Here is a 17,034-nt window from a genome sequence, read left to right as displayed (position 1 = left end):
TTTGAAAATGTGGCCTAAACAGTTCAATTTCAAAATGTATGGAAGGGACACCTAGGTGGCCCAGTTGATTGAGCATCCAACTTTTGATTTTGGCTGAGGTCATTATTTCACAGGTTCATGAGATTGAGCCCTACACCCAACGCTGCTCTGACATCACGGAGCCTGCTTAGGATTCTCTTTCTCCCTCTCTGTCTGACCTCTCCTCTGATTGTGTAGTCACTCTCTCTCTCTCTCTCTCTCTCTCAAAATAAGTAAACTTAAAAAAAATGTATAGAAAACTGGGGTGCCTGGGTGGCTTAGTCAGGTGGTCATCCAACTCTTGATTTTAGCACAGGTCATTATCTCACTGTTTGTGGGTTTGAGCCCCACATCAGGCTCTGTGTTGACAGCTTAGAGCCTGCTTCGGATTCTCTCTCTCCTTCTCTCTCTTCCCCTCCCCCAGCTCGTGCTTTCTCTCTATTGAAAAATTAATTAATTTTAAAAAATGTATAGAAAGCCATTTCTGGTGCTTCATGGTAATATCAAAATAAATAACTACATTGTTGTTTTAAATCATGTATTAAAGAATCTATGGTGTGGGATCCAGAATCATAAGCATTTCTGTTTAGTTTATAATTAACAAATATGTATATTGCAAAATTTTTGCATATTCTATCATTCTTACTCTTTGGAGAATGCAATCATAAACATAAATGTAACTGTTGATTCAATATACAAAAACATGGAAGGTACTTTTGAGTAATGGTTCTCAAATCTGGATGAATATCACAATTACCTAGCAAACTTTTAAAAAATACATTCTTCAAGTTTGGGGGATACACACACACACACACACACACACACACACACACACACGTGTGTGTGTGTGTGTGTGTGTGTCTTTTTTGTTTTTGTTTTTAATGTAAGTTCTGTGCCCAATGTAGGGCTCAAACTTAGAACCCCAAGAGCCTCAGACTTCACAGACTGAGCCAGCCAGGTGCCCCTATAAATATATTTTTTTAATTTTTTATTTTGAGATCATTATAGAATCACATGTAGTTGTAAAAAAATATGTACGGAGATTTCATGTACACTTTATCCAGTTTTCTTGATGGGTAATATCTTGAAAAAACTATAGTATAACAACACAACCAGGATATTGACATTGATGCAGTCAGATATAGAACATTTCAATTACCACAAGGATATTCCTATTGCCATTTTATAGATGTACACACTTCCCTCCCACTCTAGCTCCTCCTAAGCCCCCTGGAAACCACTAAGCTGTTCTTCATTTCTATAATTTTGTCATTTCATGAATGATGTATAAATCAATTCATGCTGCATGTAACCTTTTGGTGTTGCCTTTTTTCACCCCACATAATTTTCTGGATTCATCCAGGTTATGGTGTATATCAGTAGTTTGCTCAAGTTAATGGCTGAATAAAATTCCATGATACAGATGTACCACAGTGTGTTTAAACATTTGCATGTTGAAGGATAACAAGGTTGTTTCCAGTTTTGGGCTATTCTGAATAAAGCTGCTGCAAACATTTGTGTACAGGTTTTTATGTGAACATAAATCTTCATTTCTCCAGGATAAATGCCCAAGAGTGCAATTGCTGGGTCATATGGTAGTGGCAAGTTTAGTTTTGTAGTAGAAACTGCTGAACTCTTTTCCAGAATGGCTACGTCAATTTATATTCTACCAGCAATGTATGAGTGATAATAGTTTCTCTACATCCTCATCAGCATTTGGTGTTGTGACTGTTTTTTTATTTTAGTTATTCCAAAAGATAGTAGTGATTATCTTATTGTGGTTTTAATATGCATTTCCCTAATGGCTAGTGATGCTGAATATCTTTTCATGTGCTTATTTGATATCTGTATATCCTCTTGGATGAGGTGTCTCATCATGTCTTATGGTGATTTTCTAATTGGATTGTTTGCTTTTGTCTTACTGTTGAGAGTTTTTGAGAGTTCTTTATATATTCTAGATACTAGTCCTTTGTTGGAGATGTGGCTTTCACACATTTTCTCCTAATCTGTTGCTTTTCTTTTTATTCTTTTAATAGGGTCTTTTGTAGAGCATAAGTTTTTAACTTTGGTGAAGTCAAAATTATTAATAGGTCCTTTTATGAGTCATAGTTTGAATGTCAAGTCTAAGAACTCAGTGAAGCCCTAGATTCCAAAGACGTTCTTGTATTTTTTTTTTTAAATGTTAAAGCTTTATGTTCTATATTTTTAGTCTGGGATCCATTTTTAGTTAATTTTTGTATAAAATGGGAGACTTAGGTCAAAGTTCATTTTTTGTGTGTGTGGATGTCCAGTTGTTCCAGCACCATTTGTTGAAAAGGTTATCTTTCTTTCATTGAATTGCTTTCTTCCATTTGTGAAGGAATCAGTTGAGTGTATTTATATGGGTCTATTTCTGTGTTCTCTATTCTGTTCCATTGATCTATGTGTCTGTCACTCCATTAATACTTCACAGTCCTTTATTAGTGTGGCCATTCTATATCTTAAATTGGGTAAATGTATTCTTCCCACTTTATTCTTTTTCAAAATCATTTTAGCTGTTCTAGTTCCTGCCTTTCATATAAATTTCAGAATAACCTTGTCTACAAAAAAATCTTGGTAGGATTTTTCTATGAATTGTGTTAAACTTACATGATCAGTTTCAGGAGAATTGACATCTTTATTGACTTTTTAAATCCATGAACGCAATGAGAAGGGGAAACATTCAACCTTTCGCCATTAAGTATAATGTTAGTTGTAGGTGTTCTGTAGATGCTCCTTTTCAAGTTGAAGTTCCTCTCTATTTCTGTGTTTCTGAGAATTTTTATCACAAATGGATGTTGACTTCTGTCAGGTGTTTTTTCCTGCTTTGGTTGATATAATTATGTGATTTTTTTTTTAGTCTGTTATTAATATGATGGATTATATTGATTGATTTTCAAATATTAAAACAGCTTCCTATTGCTGGAAAAAGCCTCACTTAGTCATGGTATATAGTTATTTCTGTATATTGCTGAATTCCATGTACTAATATTTATAATGGATTTTTCTGTATATATTCATGAAGAATATGATATTATCTTTGTTTCTTTTTTGTACTAAGTATTAATTCAACTTCCTTAATATTTACAGGGCTATTCATATTTACCTATTTCATATTGGATGAATTGTGGTAATTTGTGTTTATTGAAGTATTGGTCCATTTTGCCTAAGTTATTAGATTTATGTGTACAGAGTAGTTTGTAGTAGTTCCTTACTATCGTTTTAATGTCTGTAAGGTCTGTAGTGAGATCCCATTTCATTCCTGATATTGGTAATTTGCATTTTCTAGGTTTCTTTTTCAGTTTTGCTAGGGTTTGTCAATTTCATTCTTTTTAACTTTTTTTTTTAATGTTTATTTATTTTTGAGAGAGAGACAGAGTACAAGCTGGGGAGGGGAAGAGAGAGAGGGAGACACAGAATCCGAAGCAGGCTCCAGGTTCTGAGCTGTCACCACAGAACCCGACGCGGAGCTCATACTATGGACCACAAAATCATTACCTGAGCCAAAGTCGGATGCTTAACCACCTGAGCCACCCAGGCACCCCTGTAAAGATTTTATAAAAGTGGTGGGGACACAGAAATTACACTTATTGAGTAACTTGTGTGTGCTAGGCATTTAGTGCTTTATAGTTGAAGCTCAGGAAAATGAGGTCAACATCAAATAAGCTGGTATTTGAAACCAAGCCTGTGTGAAGACTTCTAGACCTTTGCTTTCCTATTACAGTGTGCTTCTTCAACTCTACCAGAGACACTGGTAGGTCTTTTACACATTCTATCTCAAGAAGCTATAATTCCCTGAGATGTTTTATTGCTATACTTTGTTAACTTAAATGAAGCAAATATCAATTTTCCTTAAAGTAAATCTAACCTAGGCTTTTTCCCCTTAACAAGCATGTGGAAGAAGAGGAAAAATGGCAGTAGTACTATCACAATTTGGCAATCAGTCATAATAGGATTTATATTGTTTAAGAATACTGGAATTTCATTTATAACATTACTATTATGACATTAATATGGTTTGTATTATAATTATCAATAAATTGACCAATTAGAATTATAGGTTGGAGTTTGAAGATTATTTTTACAGAACAGTGTAATAGATTCTGATATCTGGAAAATTATAAGACCTCATTTTCCAAATTGTACTTCCAAGATTAGATTCAACAGAACAGAGCAACTTGTCATAATTAGGAATATTCACACAGTCTTCATTTTGCACATGAAAACAAGATGTCTTGTGAATGTTTTCAGTATAACTGAAACAAGAGTCTTTGAACTAGATCATGCCATAGAAAACAATTCACTCTTTGTAGCTGCAGGGCAGAAAGGGCATCCATCATCTCTGTCTCTTTCTAAGACTCCATTATATTAATTATGAAGATTTGTATTTCTAAGCAGGATCAGGAATTTCATTATTTGTCATTAAACACACAGATCAGGTCTGCAGAACTCCTTTTACTGGAAAAAGTGGAGAAAGAGATAAATATTTTGTTTAATAATGGTGAAGTAACGTTATAAGGCATTTGGCATTAATCTTTTATAACTACATTAAGCATTTCTTTTTACTCTTTGAAAAATAACTTTATAACCTGATTTAGCATTTAGTATTAAGCTATCAAAACATATTGAAATTATAATAGAAAATGGATTTGTTATGTTTTCTTTAGAGTTTGGTACCTTGGTGTTTCTTTGTGTGCAGGAGGCAGATGCTGAGCCCTTTCTGTGACACGCTTAGAAGTAACCCATTGCAGTTAACTTGCCGACAGGACCAGAGAGCAGTTGCTGTGTGTAATTTGCAGAAGTTTTCAAAACCTTTGCCTGAAGAGTACCAGGTAACACTTGTTGGGGCACAGTTTTAGGAATCAGCTCAACTTTTTAAAAAGAAGTCTCTATCTTGAATTAGAAGAATGAATTAAGTTTTTCAACTTACCCCCATTGGTTTTCTATAAGTTAGAAAAAAAATTGAGAATTCTTACAATTCTTTAAAACCAATGTGCTAATTAACAATAATTAATATCTAACAATGCCTTGTAGTAATAGAGGCATTTAGAATATTTATTGGATCTATTTTTAAATGTTTTGTATTTTTTTCTAATTGTTTCCTAAGTCTTCATCTTTAATTTCCTCTAACATACACAGAAAACAAAGTTCTTTAAAGAGAATAACTGAGGTACTCTATTCCAATTCATTACAAGTCTTAGAAGTTCTACTTTAGTAAAGGTTTGACTCATGGGATCTAAAAGGTGAAGGAAATGGTCCTACATATTCAGTCTGAATCTCTGATTTGACCTGTAAATTTTTTGTTGCAATAGCTATCTCTAAAACTCTTTAGTTCTGCCTGCCATTTACAAAGGACCCTGCAGTCAGAAGGAGTATCTCAGAAGATGATTTAAAATGATTGCTGCTAAATGTTGAGCTTTCCTGCATATGTTCATGATGCCACTGAATGCTTCAGACATCATCATAAGATGGCAACTCTATTTCTAGGCATAGGAATATAATTCAGTGAATTAGTGTACATGTGAAATCTTTAAAATTTATCTGGAGCCTTGTTCCTTTGGTGTTCCAAGTGTTTTATAGGTATGATCTCATTCATATTCTCACAGTTTTATTTTTTCAAGTTTCTCAAAACAACACATAAATTAAGTCTTCTGATAATACTTTAAGTGCATTATATTTAAAATATCTTAATTCTCTGGATTAGTATGTGTTTTGTCACCTCATAAAACTCTTCCTATTCATCCTTTTAAAAACATTAGTCAAATTTGTCATCTAATAAAAAACATAGACTAATTTACTTACCTTGCTTTTTCTAAAACTACAACAACCTTGAAATATCCCTCAGGTAGAATATGTTCTTTATGTTCTATGACATATGAAGAAAAGTACAGTAATATCTTTTTTTTGTATTATACAGCATTAGAGGGTTGCTACAAATTGCCTGTTTGATTATATAGAATGTTTCTTACTTTCCTGTCTTCCTAATAATTTTTTTTTGTAGTACTTCGACAAACTAAGTGGAATACCTGCAGAAGACTTGCCTTATTATGGTGGTTCAGTAGAAATTGCTGACTACTGCCCTTTCAGTCAGGAATTCAGTTGGCATTTAAGTGGTGAATATCAGCGCAGCTCAGATTGTAGGATATTGGAAAATCAACCAGGTTAGTAGTATAGTGAAATGAAATGTTATATACATATTAAAATAACATATCAGCAATATAAAATAGGGATTAAGGACGTAGACCTAGGAGCCAGACTGTCTGAATTTGTATTGTGGTTCCACTGGTATCCATTTGTGAAGTAACTTAACTTTTCTGTGCCTCAGTTTCTTCCCTGTACAAAGGGGATAGTAGTACCTGTCTTACAGAGTTGCTGTGAGAACTAATAAATGAATTCACATAGTAAGTGCTTCGAACTATGACATATAACAAGGGTTGTTAGATAGACTTGCACATGTGTGCATGCGCTACTTTTTTGTTATACCTTATATCTGCATGATATTTCATTTGCAGAGCACTTTCATTTTTATCATTTTATTCTTCTAAAAACCTGATGAGGGGTGCCTGGGTGGCTCAGTCGGTTAAGCATCCGACTTTGGCTCAGGTCATGATCTTGTGGTTCGTAAATTCAAGCCCCACATCAGGCTCTGTGCTGACAGCTCAGAGCCTGGAGCTTGCTTCCGATTCTATGTCTCCGTCTCTATTCCTCTTCAGCTCACATTCTGTCTCTCTCTCTCTTTCAAAAATAAATAAAGATTAAAAATTTTTTTAAAAACCTGATAGAGAAGATATTATTCAATTTCACAGGTAAATGAAGAGACACTAAATAATATAATTAATTGGTGCCTGTGTAAGATCCTCCAAAGCAGCGCTCTTTTTGTTAAATCATAGTAGGTATCCCATTTTTTTCTCTTTTCAGGAGTGTGCATTTTATGTAATTTAGAAGTAACAGGTTGTTCTCCAGATATTAGGATAATACTGTTGTCCCATGGCTTGTAAGATGTATTACCATATTATTTATTCCCTTTTAATACACATAAAGAGTATAACAATTGGGTATTCACCTTTGTAAACAAAATGTTACCACATCTTATGTTAATAAAGAGCAATAGGTAGTTTCTCTGTGGTCATCAAAATCTGTAACCTGGTCCTTTTTATCCACCCCCCCCCACCCCGCCCTGCCATTCCATACTTTATTACAGACTCTCTTTTCTACATTTTAAATTTCTATAATGGGTTTTCCTTTTATTTCTAAACCTGGTAGATTTAACTGGATTTGTACAGTCATTTTTTTCATCACTCACCCATTTAATAAATGTCTTAAAAACTTGTAACTATTCAGCAGTTCAGTGTTAAAACTGAGCAATGCAGAGATCTGTCAATTTTGGGTTTGCCAAAGATGGTGTCACATCTTACTATTTTAGAGCTGGAATTGGCAAATGTTTATTATAAAGAGAAAGATAGTAAATATTTTAAACTTTGTGGGTCATATGGTCTCTGTTGGAATTATGAACTCTGCTGTTACAGTGTGAAAGTAGTTATAGACAACATATAAATTAATGTGTAAATTACTGGCTGTGCTCCAATACAATTTTATTATTTATAAAAGCAGGTAGCCCTCAGGATTTGGCCTGAGGGTTGTATTTTGCTGAGCACTCCCTTTTCTTTTCTTTTCTTTTTTTTTTTTTTTTTTTTTTTGACACTGACCACTTTGTTTTTCAAGGACTTTGAAATACCCACAAATACACAAAACAATAGTTCTCTTTAATTCTGTTTTACATTTTCCTTCTTAGCTTAATTAAGATTTTTCAAAACTGACATAAAATACTTATCTGTAAGAACTCTCTGTTTTCAAAACATGAAACTTACTTGTACTAAGTGTAAAGAGCAAATTTTTGCTAGGGCTTAAGGAGCCTCATTCATTTGTCCATTAGCTAGTTAGAGGTCATTTAATCCACCCTATCCCTCTATGTGTTTGTGTTTTTAATTAAAAAAAAAAAGTATTCTTCAGAGAGAAAGACAGAGCATGGGCTGGGGAGGGGAAGAGAGAGAGGGAGACACAGAATCCAAAGCAGGCTCCAGGCCCTGAGCTGCAGCACAGAGCCCGACACAGGGCTTGAACTCATGAAATGTGAGATCATGACCCAAGCCAAAGTCAGACGCCCAACCAACTGAGCCATCCAAGCGCCCCTGCATGTTTGTGTTTAGTCTGAGACTAGATCAGCATCTTATGTATGGACTTCCAGCAGATAGCATGAGATAAAAATGCAAGAAAACTTTGCAAAAAGTTTTTGCAACATCCCCAAAAAAGCCTTCCATTATATAAGTCAGTTGGCTTCATCTATCATGGGTCATCTGGGAGGTGACTCCTATTAGACTACCAGTAAAGACGATTCTTTGTGCCATTTCTTCTGTATATCTAACTTAGATACTTTATTTTTTTAAAGTTTATTATTTTGAGAGAGAGCACAAGTAGGGGAGGGGCAGAGAGAGAGAGAGAGAGAGAGAGAGAGAGAGAGAGAATATCCCAAGCAGGCTCCACACTGCTAGCACAGAACCCAATGTGGGGCTCAAACCCATGAACTGTGAGATCATGACCTAAGCTGTAGTCAGATGCTCAACTGACTGAGCCACCCAGGCATACCTAACTTAAATACTTTAAGCCCAGTTTTATCTCCCATTTTTGATAGAATAATTTCTTCCCACCAAGTCCTTTATTGAGAACCTAGTTTGATTTTGGAGCCCTGTTTCTCTTAATTTTTTTAATTGAAAATTTCCATTAAACATGTTTGATTTTTATTTTAATTTTTTATTTTATTTTTTTAGAGAGAGAGCAAGCCACACACAAGTAAGGGAGGGGCAGAGGAGCTGGAGAAAGAATCTTTTTTTCTTTTAAGTTTATTTATTTATTTATTTTGAGAGAGAGAATGCATACGCACGCACGTGCACATGAGCAGGGGAAGGGTAGAGAGAGATAGAGAGGGTGGGAGAGAATCCCAAGCAGATTCTGCACTGTCAGTGCAGAGCCCAATGGGAGCTCTGTCTCACAACAATGAGATCATGACCAGAGCTGAAATCAATAGTCAGAAGCTTAACTGACTGAGCCACCCAGGCAGCCCAAACATGCTTGATTTTTAAAGCAACTTTTAACCATAAAAAAGGAATGCTTCAGTTTGTTCTTTGAACCAAAACTCAATTTTTAAGAAAAGTTCTCTGGTTTGCTTCAGACCTTTTTAAAAATTATGGTGCTGAAAAGTATGGACCTCATTCAGTTTGTCTAATTCAGAAATCCGCATTTGTCATGGAAAAGTGTGAGAGGAAGCTGAGTTACCCAGACTGGGGGAGTGGATGTTATCAGGTAAACTATATGATTGTTAATAATTATTATCAAATATTATATATTTATCTCATTATATGGTTTTTATATTTTAAAATACATTTTATATTTTTATGTAATTTACTGATTAATTCTTTAACTTATCTTGTTTATATAAATATTACTTTGCTTATGTGTGAAAATATTGTCATTTATTTGAGAAATTACCTTTTTCCACTTGTTTAAAAATACATATATAATTGTTATATATCAGCAAGTTTTATATTAATTTTACTTGGGGCATATACCCCAAGGAAATAATGGAATATATATAATTTTGTTCTTAAACAAATATTACTTTGTAATGGAAAAAATTCGCGATTTTATTTCATAAGATCTGAGGAAAGCATGGATTTAAGAATTAATAAATCAGCTACAGGTTAATAATTATTTTTCTCCTTTGCAATTAGAAATCCAAAAGTAGCAAACTACCTTAAATGACTGCATCACCTTATTAAAAACTTACTAAGATATAGACATTCTATAACTTATGAACATCCAACTTAAAGAATATTCCATACTTTACTAATGGATGTCAGGGAGGAAAGTGTGATCCTGAGAACTGAAAAGTAAGAATTTTTTGTACCATTTCAGCTGCAAGATATAAATGGACTTATGTAGCTGGGAATTTAATTATTGCTTTTAAAGTTACTTATAAAATTAGTTTTTTGTAACAGCTTTATTGAGATATAATCTAGACATCATACAATTCATATAAAATTATCTTTGAAACCTCATAGATGAAAATTCAAAATAAATACTTTTCAGTTATAGTCTGATAACTGTAATCCAGCAACCATTTTCTGATAAATTCCTTGAAGATATATTTGTTTATTTAATTCATAGTTTTGACCTGGTTATAATCATAATACAAAATTTTGTTTTACTGCCTTTACTTAGTACTTATGTAGAACAAAACACCTTTTCCAAGGTTTCCCAATAATAAAAATTACTATTCTTCCTGCCTTCCTTCCTGCCTTCCTTCCTTTCTTCCTTCCTTCCTTCCTTCCTTTCTTCCTTCCTTCCTTCCTTCCTTCCTTTCTTCCTTCCTTTCTTCTTTCCTTTCTTCCTTCCCTTCTTCCTTCCTTCCTTCCTTCCTTCCTTCCTTCCTTCCTTCCTTAGTAAACTCTACCCCCAACATGGGGCTTGAACTCATGACAAGAGTCACATGCTCTACCAACTGAGTCAGCCAGATGCCCCAATGGCCATAAGACACTGCATCTTTTTTTTTTTTTTAATAAATGTTTATTCATTTTTGAGAGAAAGAGAGCAAGCATAAGTAGGGGGAGGGGCAGAGAGAGAGAGGGGAACAGAGGATCTAAAGCATGCTCTGAGCTGATAGCAGCAAGCCCAATGCAGGGCTCAAATTCACAAACTGGGAGATCATGACCTGAGCTGAAATCAGACTTTGAACTGACTGAGCTACCCAGGCCCGCCCCCCCAAGACATTGCATCTTTTTTTTTTTCAATTGTTTGTTTACTTTTAATTTTTTTTTAAATTTACATCCAAGTTAGCATATAGTGCAATAATGATTTCAGGAGTAGAATCTGTGATTCATTCCCTACATATAACACCCAGTGCTCATCCCAGCAGGTGTCCTCCTCAATGCTCCTTGTCCATGTAGCCCATCCCTCCCCACAACCCCTCCAGCAACCCTCAGTTTGTTCCTATATTTAAGAGTTTCTTATGTTTTGTCCCCCTCCCTGTTTATATATTATTTTTGCTTCTCTTCCCTTCTGTTCATCTGTTTTGTGTCTTAAATTACACATATGAGTGAAGTCATATGATATTTGTCTTTGACTAATTTCATTGCATCTTTTTAAAATATCATAATTAGGGAAGTCATTTCCTTGTTGTATATTGAGTTAATTTTCACTTTTCATGATACTATGCTTTTATCTTACCTTTTTAAAAAAATTATTTTTCTAAATTCCCATAAGTTAAAATATTAAATTAAATGGGATAAAGCTAGGGGCTCCTGGGTAGCTCAGTTGGTTAAGCGTCTGACTTCAGCTCAGGTCATGATCTCACAGTCCATGAGTTTGAGCCCTGCGTCGGGTTCTGTACTGACAGCTCAGAGCCTGGAGCCTGCTTCAGATTCTGTGTCTCCCTTTCTCTCTGCTCCCCACCACCCCCTGCTCGTGCTCTGTCTCTCTCTGTCTCAAAAATAAATAAAAACATTAAAAAAATTTTTTTAATGGGATAAAGCTAGAACATTGGCAACTATAATAGGAGGATGACCCATTCAAGCTATTTTATTTTATTATATTTCATTTCTTTATTAAGTAAGCTCTATACCCAGCGTGGGGCTTGAACTCATGACCTTGAGATCAAGAGTCACGTGCTCTACCAACTGAGCCAGCCAGGCACCCCCTCTTCAGGCAATTTTAATGGTTTGTCAACACCACCAGTACCACAAAGGGATTATGCAAATTTGCAATACCATCTACAAAAATCGAATGTACTTGGCTTCCCTGTACTTAAAGTTGTCAGTTAATTTTGCTAATTTAATTTTACTAATTTAATGCTAACCACCATTTATATAGGAAGATATGTATGAGTTCCAAACAGTTAACATGGATTACTGTTTTGCCTTTTGTTGTTTGTTTTACTTATTTTGACAGAGAAGTTGCAGGAATGGTACAAAATGTTTTTTCTGAGTCATGTAAGTGCAAATTGCTGATGTGCTTTACCTTCAATCCCATGTACTTTGTGCATTTCTTTTAAACAAGACATCCCCCTATATAACCATAATACTATTTTTAAAATTAGGAAATTAACACTGATACATCTAATTTTGGGGCCCTATTCAAGTTCTGCTAATTGGCCCAATAATGTCCTTGTAGTATAGGATCTGGATTAATATCACATGTTGCATAGTTGTCCTGTCTCTGGTCTCCTTCAGTCTGGAACACTTCCTGAGTCTTTTTTTGATTTTTATAACCCTGACATTTAAAAAAACTATAAGTCATTTTTTTCTAAGATGTATCTCACTTTGGGTTTGTCATATGTTTCCTCATGATGAAATTCAGGTCATGTATTTTGGGCAGTAATATCACAGAAGTGATGCTCATGTTCTTATGGTGGTACACTCATGATTTGTCCTTTTACTGGTGATGTTAACTTGCTGGTATCTCCCAGGCTTCTTCGCTATCAATTACTCTTTTCTTATTAATTCCCTTTGTAATCAATAAATATTTTGCAGGGAAGTACTGTGTCAATAAATTTTTCTTACCATACTTTCATTTTACTAATTTATACATTTATATCAGCATTGAGTCATGGAATCCATTTTATTAAAGATATTACCATTACTATCATTATTTATTTTGATACTCAATTTCCCCCAGATTTGGCCAGAGGAAGCCCCTTCAGGTTTCTATGTCCTTCTGGTCTTTCCCCATCTTTCTTTGAATGTTTCCTTGCTTTCTGGTGCAAGATATTCTAGCACATGCAGCTCTTGAGTCAACAAATTCTTCAAGAAGCTCTAGTTTTTTGTTTTTGTTTTTGTTTTTTTAAGTTTATTTATTTTGAGAGAGAGAGAGAGCAAGCAGGGAAGGGCGGAGAGAGAGAAAGAATCCCAAACACCCAGAATCTCTGCACTGTCAACACAGAGCTCGACGTGGGGCTAGAACTCCTGAATCATGAGATCATGACCTGAACTGAAATCAAGAGTCAGATACATAACCAACTGAGCCACCCACACACCCCAAAAAGCTCTAGTTTCTTTAGTGAAGTGTGGTATTTAAGAGACTAAGATCTGTTGTTAGATGTACTGTGCATTGTCACTAGGATATAGCTACTCCCCAAGCCCTCTTGGTGAACAGATCTGGGAAATAGATGTGTGTATGTAATTTGCTTGTATATTCATATGTGTGTGTGTGTGTGTGTATGTATATATATGTATACATATATATACATACGTATATATATATACACATATATACATACGTATATATATACATATATATACACATATATATACACATATATACATACGTGTATATATATACATATATATACACACATATATACACATATATACATATATATACATACGTATATATACACATATATATACACATATATACATATATATATACATACGTATATATACACACATATATACATATATATACATATACATATATATACATATATATATACATATGTATATATATATACACGTGTATATATATATACATATATATACATATAACTGAGTTTGTACCAGTATCTTTGGTTCCAGTCCAACCCTAAAGGGTTCAGTTTAGTTTTCTCTGTTTCCATGTTTGTAATTCCTTTCACAGAGAGAAATCTGACTCTCATTGTCCTCAGTATGCTTATTTGATCTGACCACATCCCTTTCACCTTCTCCCACCCCTACATAATTACCCTCCTTACCCACCCAGATTCTGACACAGTCCACCAGGTCACATCTCTTCCTCACCGTGATCCAAATTCTGTGCACATCTTTAGGATATTAATGCTCTTTCTTCCATGAAACTTTCTAAGCTTTATTGCTTGTTTCTACCACTTATTGACTGTAGGAATGCTGACAGTACTGACTCCATCTTTAGCCCTCCATCTTCTTCATGTATGATTGATGACCTCTCTTGGGGCTATGTGTTCCAGGCCTCTTGGAGATTAATATGTATACCTTAGAAATGCCTGCCAAAGCTGGAATGCAGGAGGCTTGCTTTGGCCTCCTGTGAATCTGTTAGAGATAACATAGTCTTTCCTCCTCCTGACGCACAGATGGTACCACAAGGTCTGTTAAAGATTAGCTGTCTATTAGATGCATGTGAACCCTTTGAAGTGCATGTAAGCCTTTTGATCTTACTACATACCCTTCTGCTCGTCCCCTTCCTCTATAAAATATGTAGACTAAGGACTGGACTTTGCAGAGAATAGCTGCACAACTGTCCAAATCACCATCCACCTGATCATGCTGTCAGTAAGTTACCCTGAATTAAACTATATAAAGTGTATGGAGTTGCCTCCTTCATTTTTCAGTCTCAAAGTGTCTTCTGTCTTTGAAGGATACTTTACAGTCCCTCCATTTTCCAACATTGACTCTTAATCATAAACAGCTTAACACTGTTAAATTTGCTGGGGGGGGGGGGGTGTGGAATTTATATGCCACCCTTTTCTCTTCAGTTAAAGCTGCTAGAGGACAGGTACTGGGTCACGGACTTCTTTGGTATCCTTTTCAGCCACAAAGCACAGTATTCAGTCAGTTCTCACTTAAAAGAATGATTACATTGCACTGTAGTTATGGTGGTGCTTCCTAGATGTGGGTCATTGAATGACAGACTTATGGAAGAGGTTATACTTTGTTGTCATGTGTTTTCTTGAACTTATTATAACTTAAATTTCCAAATGAGTATTACACTTAAACTTAGTTGATGATTGAGTAATTTCAAAGATGACTCCATTGTTGAAATGTACTTATGGAACTCCTCTTTTGAAATTGCCTTTAGAAAGAGTTTAGTAGCTTCCTAGGAAAATCAGTTTTAGTATTTTGCATCACACCTATATTAATTTAATGTTAACTGATTTAGTCAACTTTACCAGACTTGGTTCTGGGTAACTTTTGGTATTTCTAAAAACTATATCAACTTGCAAAGTAAAAATTTACCACCATCAAACATACTCAAAATCATACACTTGGTTTGAGGATAGGCCCAGGAGAGAAGTTCCAGAAATATTTAAAGTGAAGTAGCATAATTGGCATTAATGTGTCTTTTTATAAAACAACTGTGAAGAAGACACATTTAACATTTTTTTAAAGTTAGTTTTAATGTGTTTGCTTTTTAAAATTGACTTGGGTGTCTGGGTAGCTAAGTCAGTTGAGCAGCCGACTCTTGATTTCTGCTTAGGTCATGATCCCAGGTGAGCATGGAGCCTGCTTAAGATTCTCTTTCTCTCTCCCTTTCCCCCACTCATGCTCTCTCTCTCTAAAATAAAAAGAGAAAAAAAAATCTGATTTTATTAGTTACCCCCGCAGTCCTACCTTTAAGCACTTTTTTTTTTTAAAGTTTATTCATTCATTTTGAGAGAGAGAGAGAACATGCACATGGGAGGGGCAGAGAGAGAGGTAGAGAGAGAGAGAATCCCAAGTAGGCACATACTGTCAGCACAGAGCTCAATGTGGGGCTCAAACTCACAAACTGTGAGATCATGACCTGAGCCCAAACCAAGATTCCGACACTTATGCAACCGACTGAGCCACTGAGGTGCCCCAAGTCCTGCCTTTGAAGATGTTACCAGTCCATATAAAATCACTATGACCATTTTTATACCTGAGCGAAGGATCTAGGATAAGGAAAAGAATAAAGAACTTTTTTACTATGTACATTTCTGTGCTGTATGCTTTTTTCTTTTTACAATGAGCATATATATTTATAATTTAAAATATATTATAAAAATTTGATTTACAAAATTTGTGACTTGGGCAGAAAATGACTTGAGTAATGGCTCTTTGACAGAGATTTAAGGTGAAGTATAATGAGAATACTAGGATCTATAGAAATGTTATTCTTTTTTTTAGGATTTTATTTTTAAAAATTTTTTATTTTGAGAGAGAGAGAGAGAGAGCAAGTGCAGGGGAGGGGCAGAAAGGGAGAAAGAAAATCCCGAATAAACTCTACTCCGACAGCAAAGAATCCAGCACAGGGCTCAATCCCACTGACTGAGAGATCATGACAGGAGCTGAAATCAAGAGTTGGATGCTTAACCGATTGAGGCACCCAGGCACCCCTAAGATTTTATTTATTTTAAGTAATCTCTGCACCCAATCCCAATGGTGGGACTCAAACTCACAACCCCAAGATCAAGAGTCACACACTCCACCAACTGAGCCAGCCACCACCCCTACAGAAATGTTATTCTTGATAACCTGGTTTCAGGGGTCTGTGAATCCAAATTGTATGTAAAGTTGTGTGTTATCTTGTATATGTACTGAAAAGTGTCCATAGATTTCCTCAGATTTTTTTGAAAATGCTAAACTAAAAATTTAAGAACAACTACCACAGAGTGTATTTTAGAGCCTGAATAACTTAGCGTTCTTTATATGAGATTAAAGACATCCCTATACCCCAAATTGTTTTATAGTCAGTATTTTTATTAATGTATTTTCCTGTAGGTGAAGGAAGGCTCATATATTATATATGGAATCTAACTGATCTGATTTTTTTTTTTCCTATTTGAAGGTTTCTTGTTCTCCCCAAGGTCTGACAGTTTGGGTTCAGAACACTTCATATTTGTGTAGTCGGGCTGGGCAGGTCCTCCCCGTCAGTATTCAGATGAATGGCTGGATTCACGATGGTAACCTGCTCTGCCCATCATGCTGGGACTTCTGTGAGCTCTGTCCTCCAGAAACAGATCCTCCAGCTGCTAACCTGACCCGAGCTCTACCACTGGGTGAGTAGTCTGTATGGGTGGAGTAAAGAGAGGGACTTCTCTTATATAATGTTGAAAATTACCTTCAAGGAAACTCTAAAACAAGTTGAGCATCTTCTCTTCTAATTGCAGTTTTATGGGAAAGCCCCTTCCCACCATTGCTAGAAATTGAAAGTGGGTAAATTTGACACTTCTGTTCAGTAGCAAGAGTAAGGAAC

At 35.2% G+C, this 17,034-nt stretch overlaps 1 protein-coding gene across 8 annotated transcripts in view; it reads left to right on the top strand.

The window, feature by feature from the left end:
* LMLN (leishmanolysin like peptidase) overlaps positions 1 to 17,034 on the top strand; it is a 144,402-nt gene that overhangs the window by 55,352 nt on the left and 72,016 nt on the right. For 7 of the 8 annotated variants that reach the window (XR_009612301.2, XR_013557942.1, XR_013557943.1 and 4 more), the window contains 4 exons: positions 4,736 to 4,868; positions 6,038 to 6,197; positions 9,263 to 9,393; positions 16,627 to 16,837. Coding sequence is in view for 5 of the 8 variants with exons in the window: in XM_078453079.2 (XP_078309205.1) it covers positions 4,736 to 4,868; positions 6,038 to 6,197; positions 9,263 to 9,393; positions 16,627 to 16,837 (635 nt within the window). In the remaining 3 variants the exon portion in view is untranslated. Of the gene's footprint in view, positions 1 to 4,735; positions 4,869 to 6,037; positions 6,198 to 9,262; positions 9,394 to 16,626; positions 16,838 to 17,034 lie in introns of those variants that run through there. The other variant, XM_060639712.3, reaches the window with a different exon arrangement.

The sequence above is a fragment of the Panthera onca genome, chromosome C2, assembly GCF_046562875.1.
Source record: "Panthera onca isolate mPanOnc1 chromosome C2, mPanOnc1 haplotype 2, whole genome shotgun sequence".
Classification (NCBI taxonomy): Eukaryota; Metazoa; Chordata; class Mammalia; order Carnivora; family Felidae; genus Panthera; species Panthera onca.
This window is presented reverse-complemented; position numbering and strand designations above follow the sequence as displayed.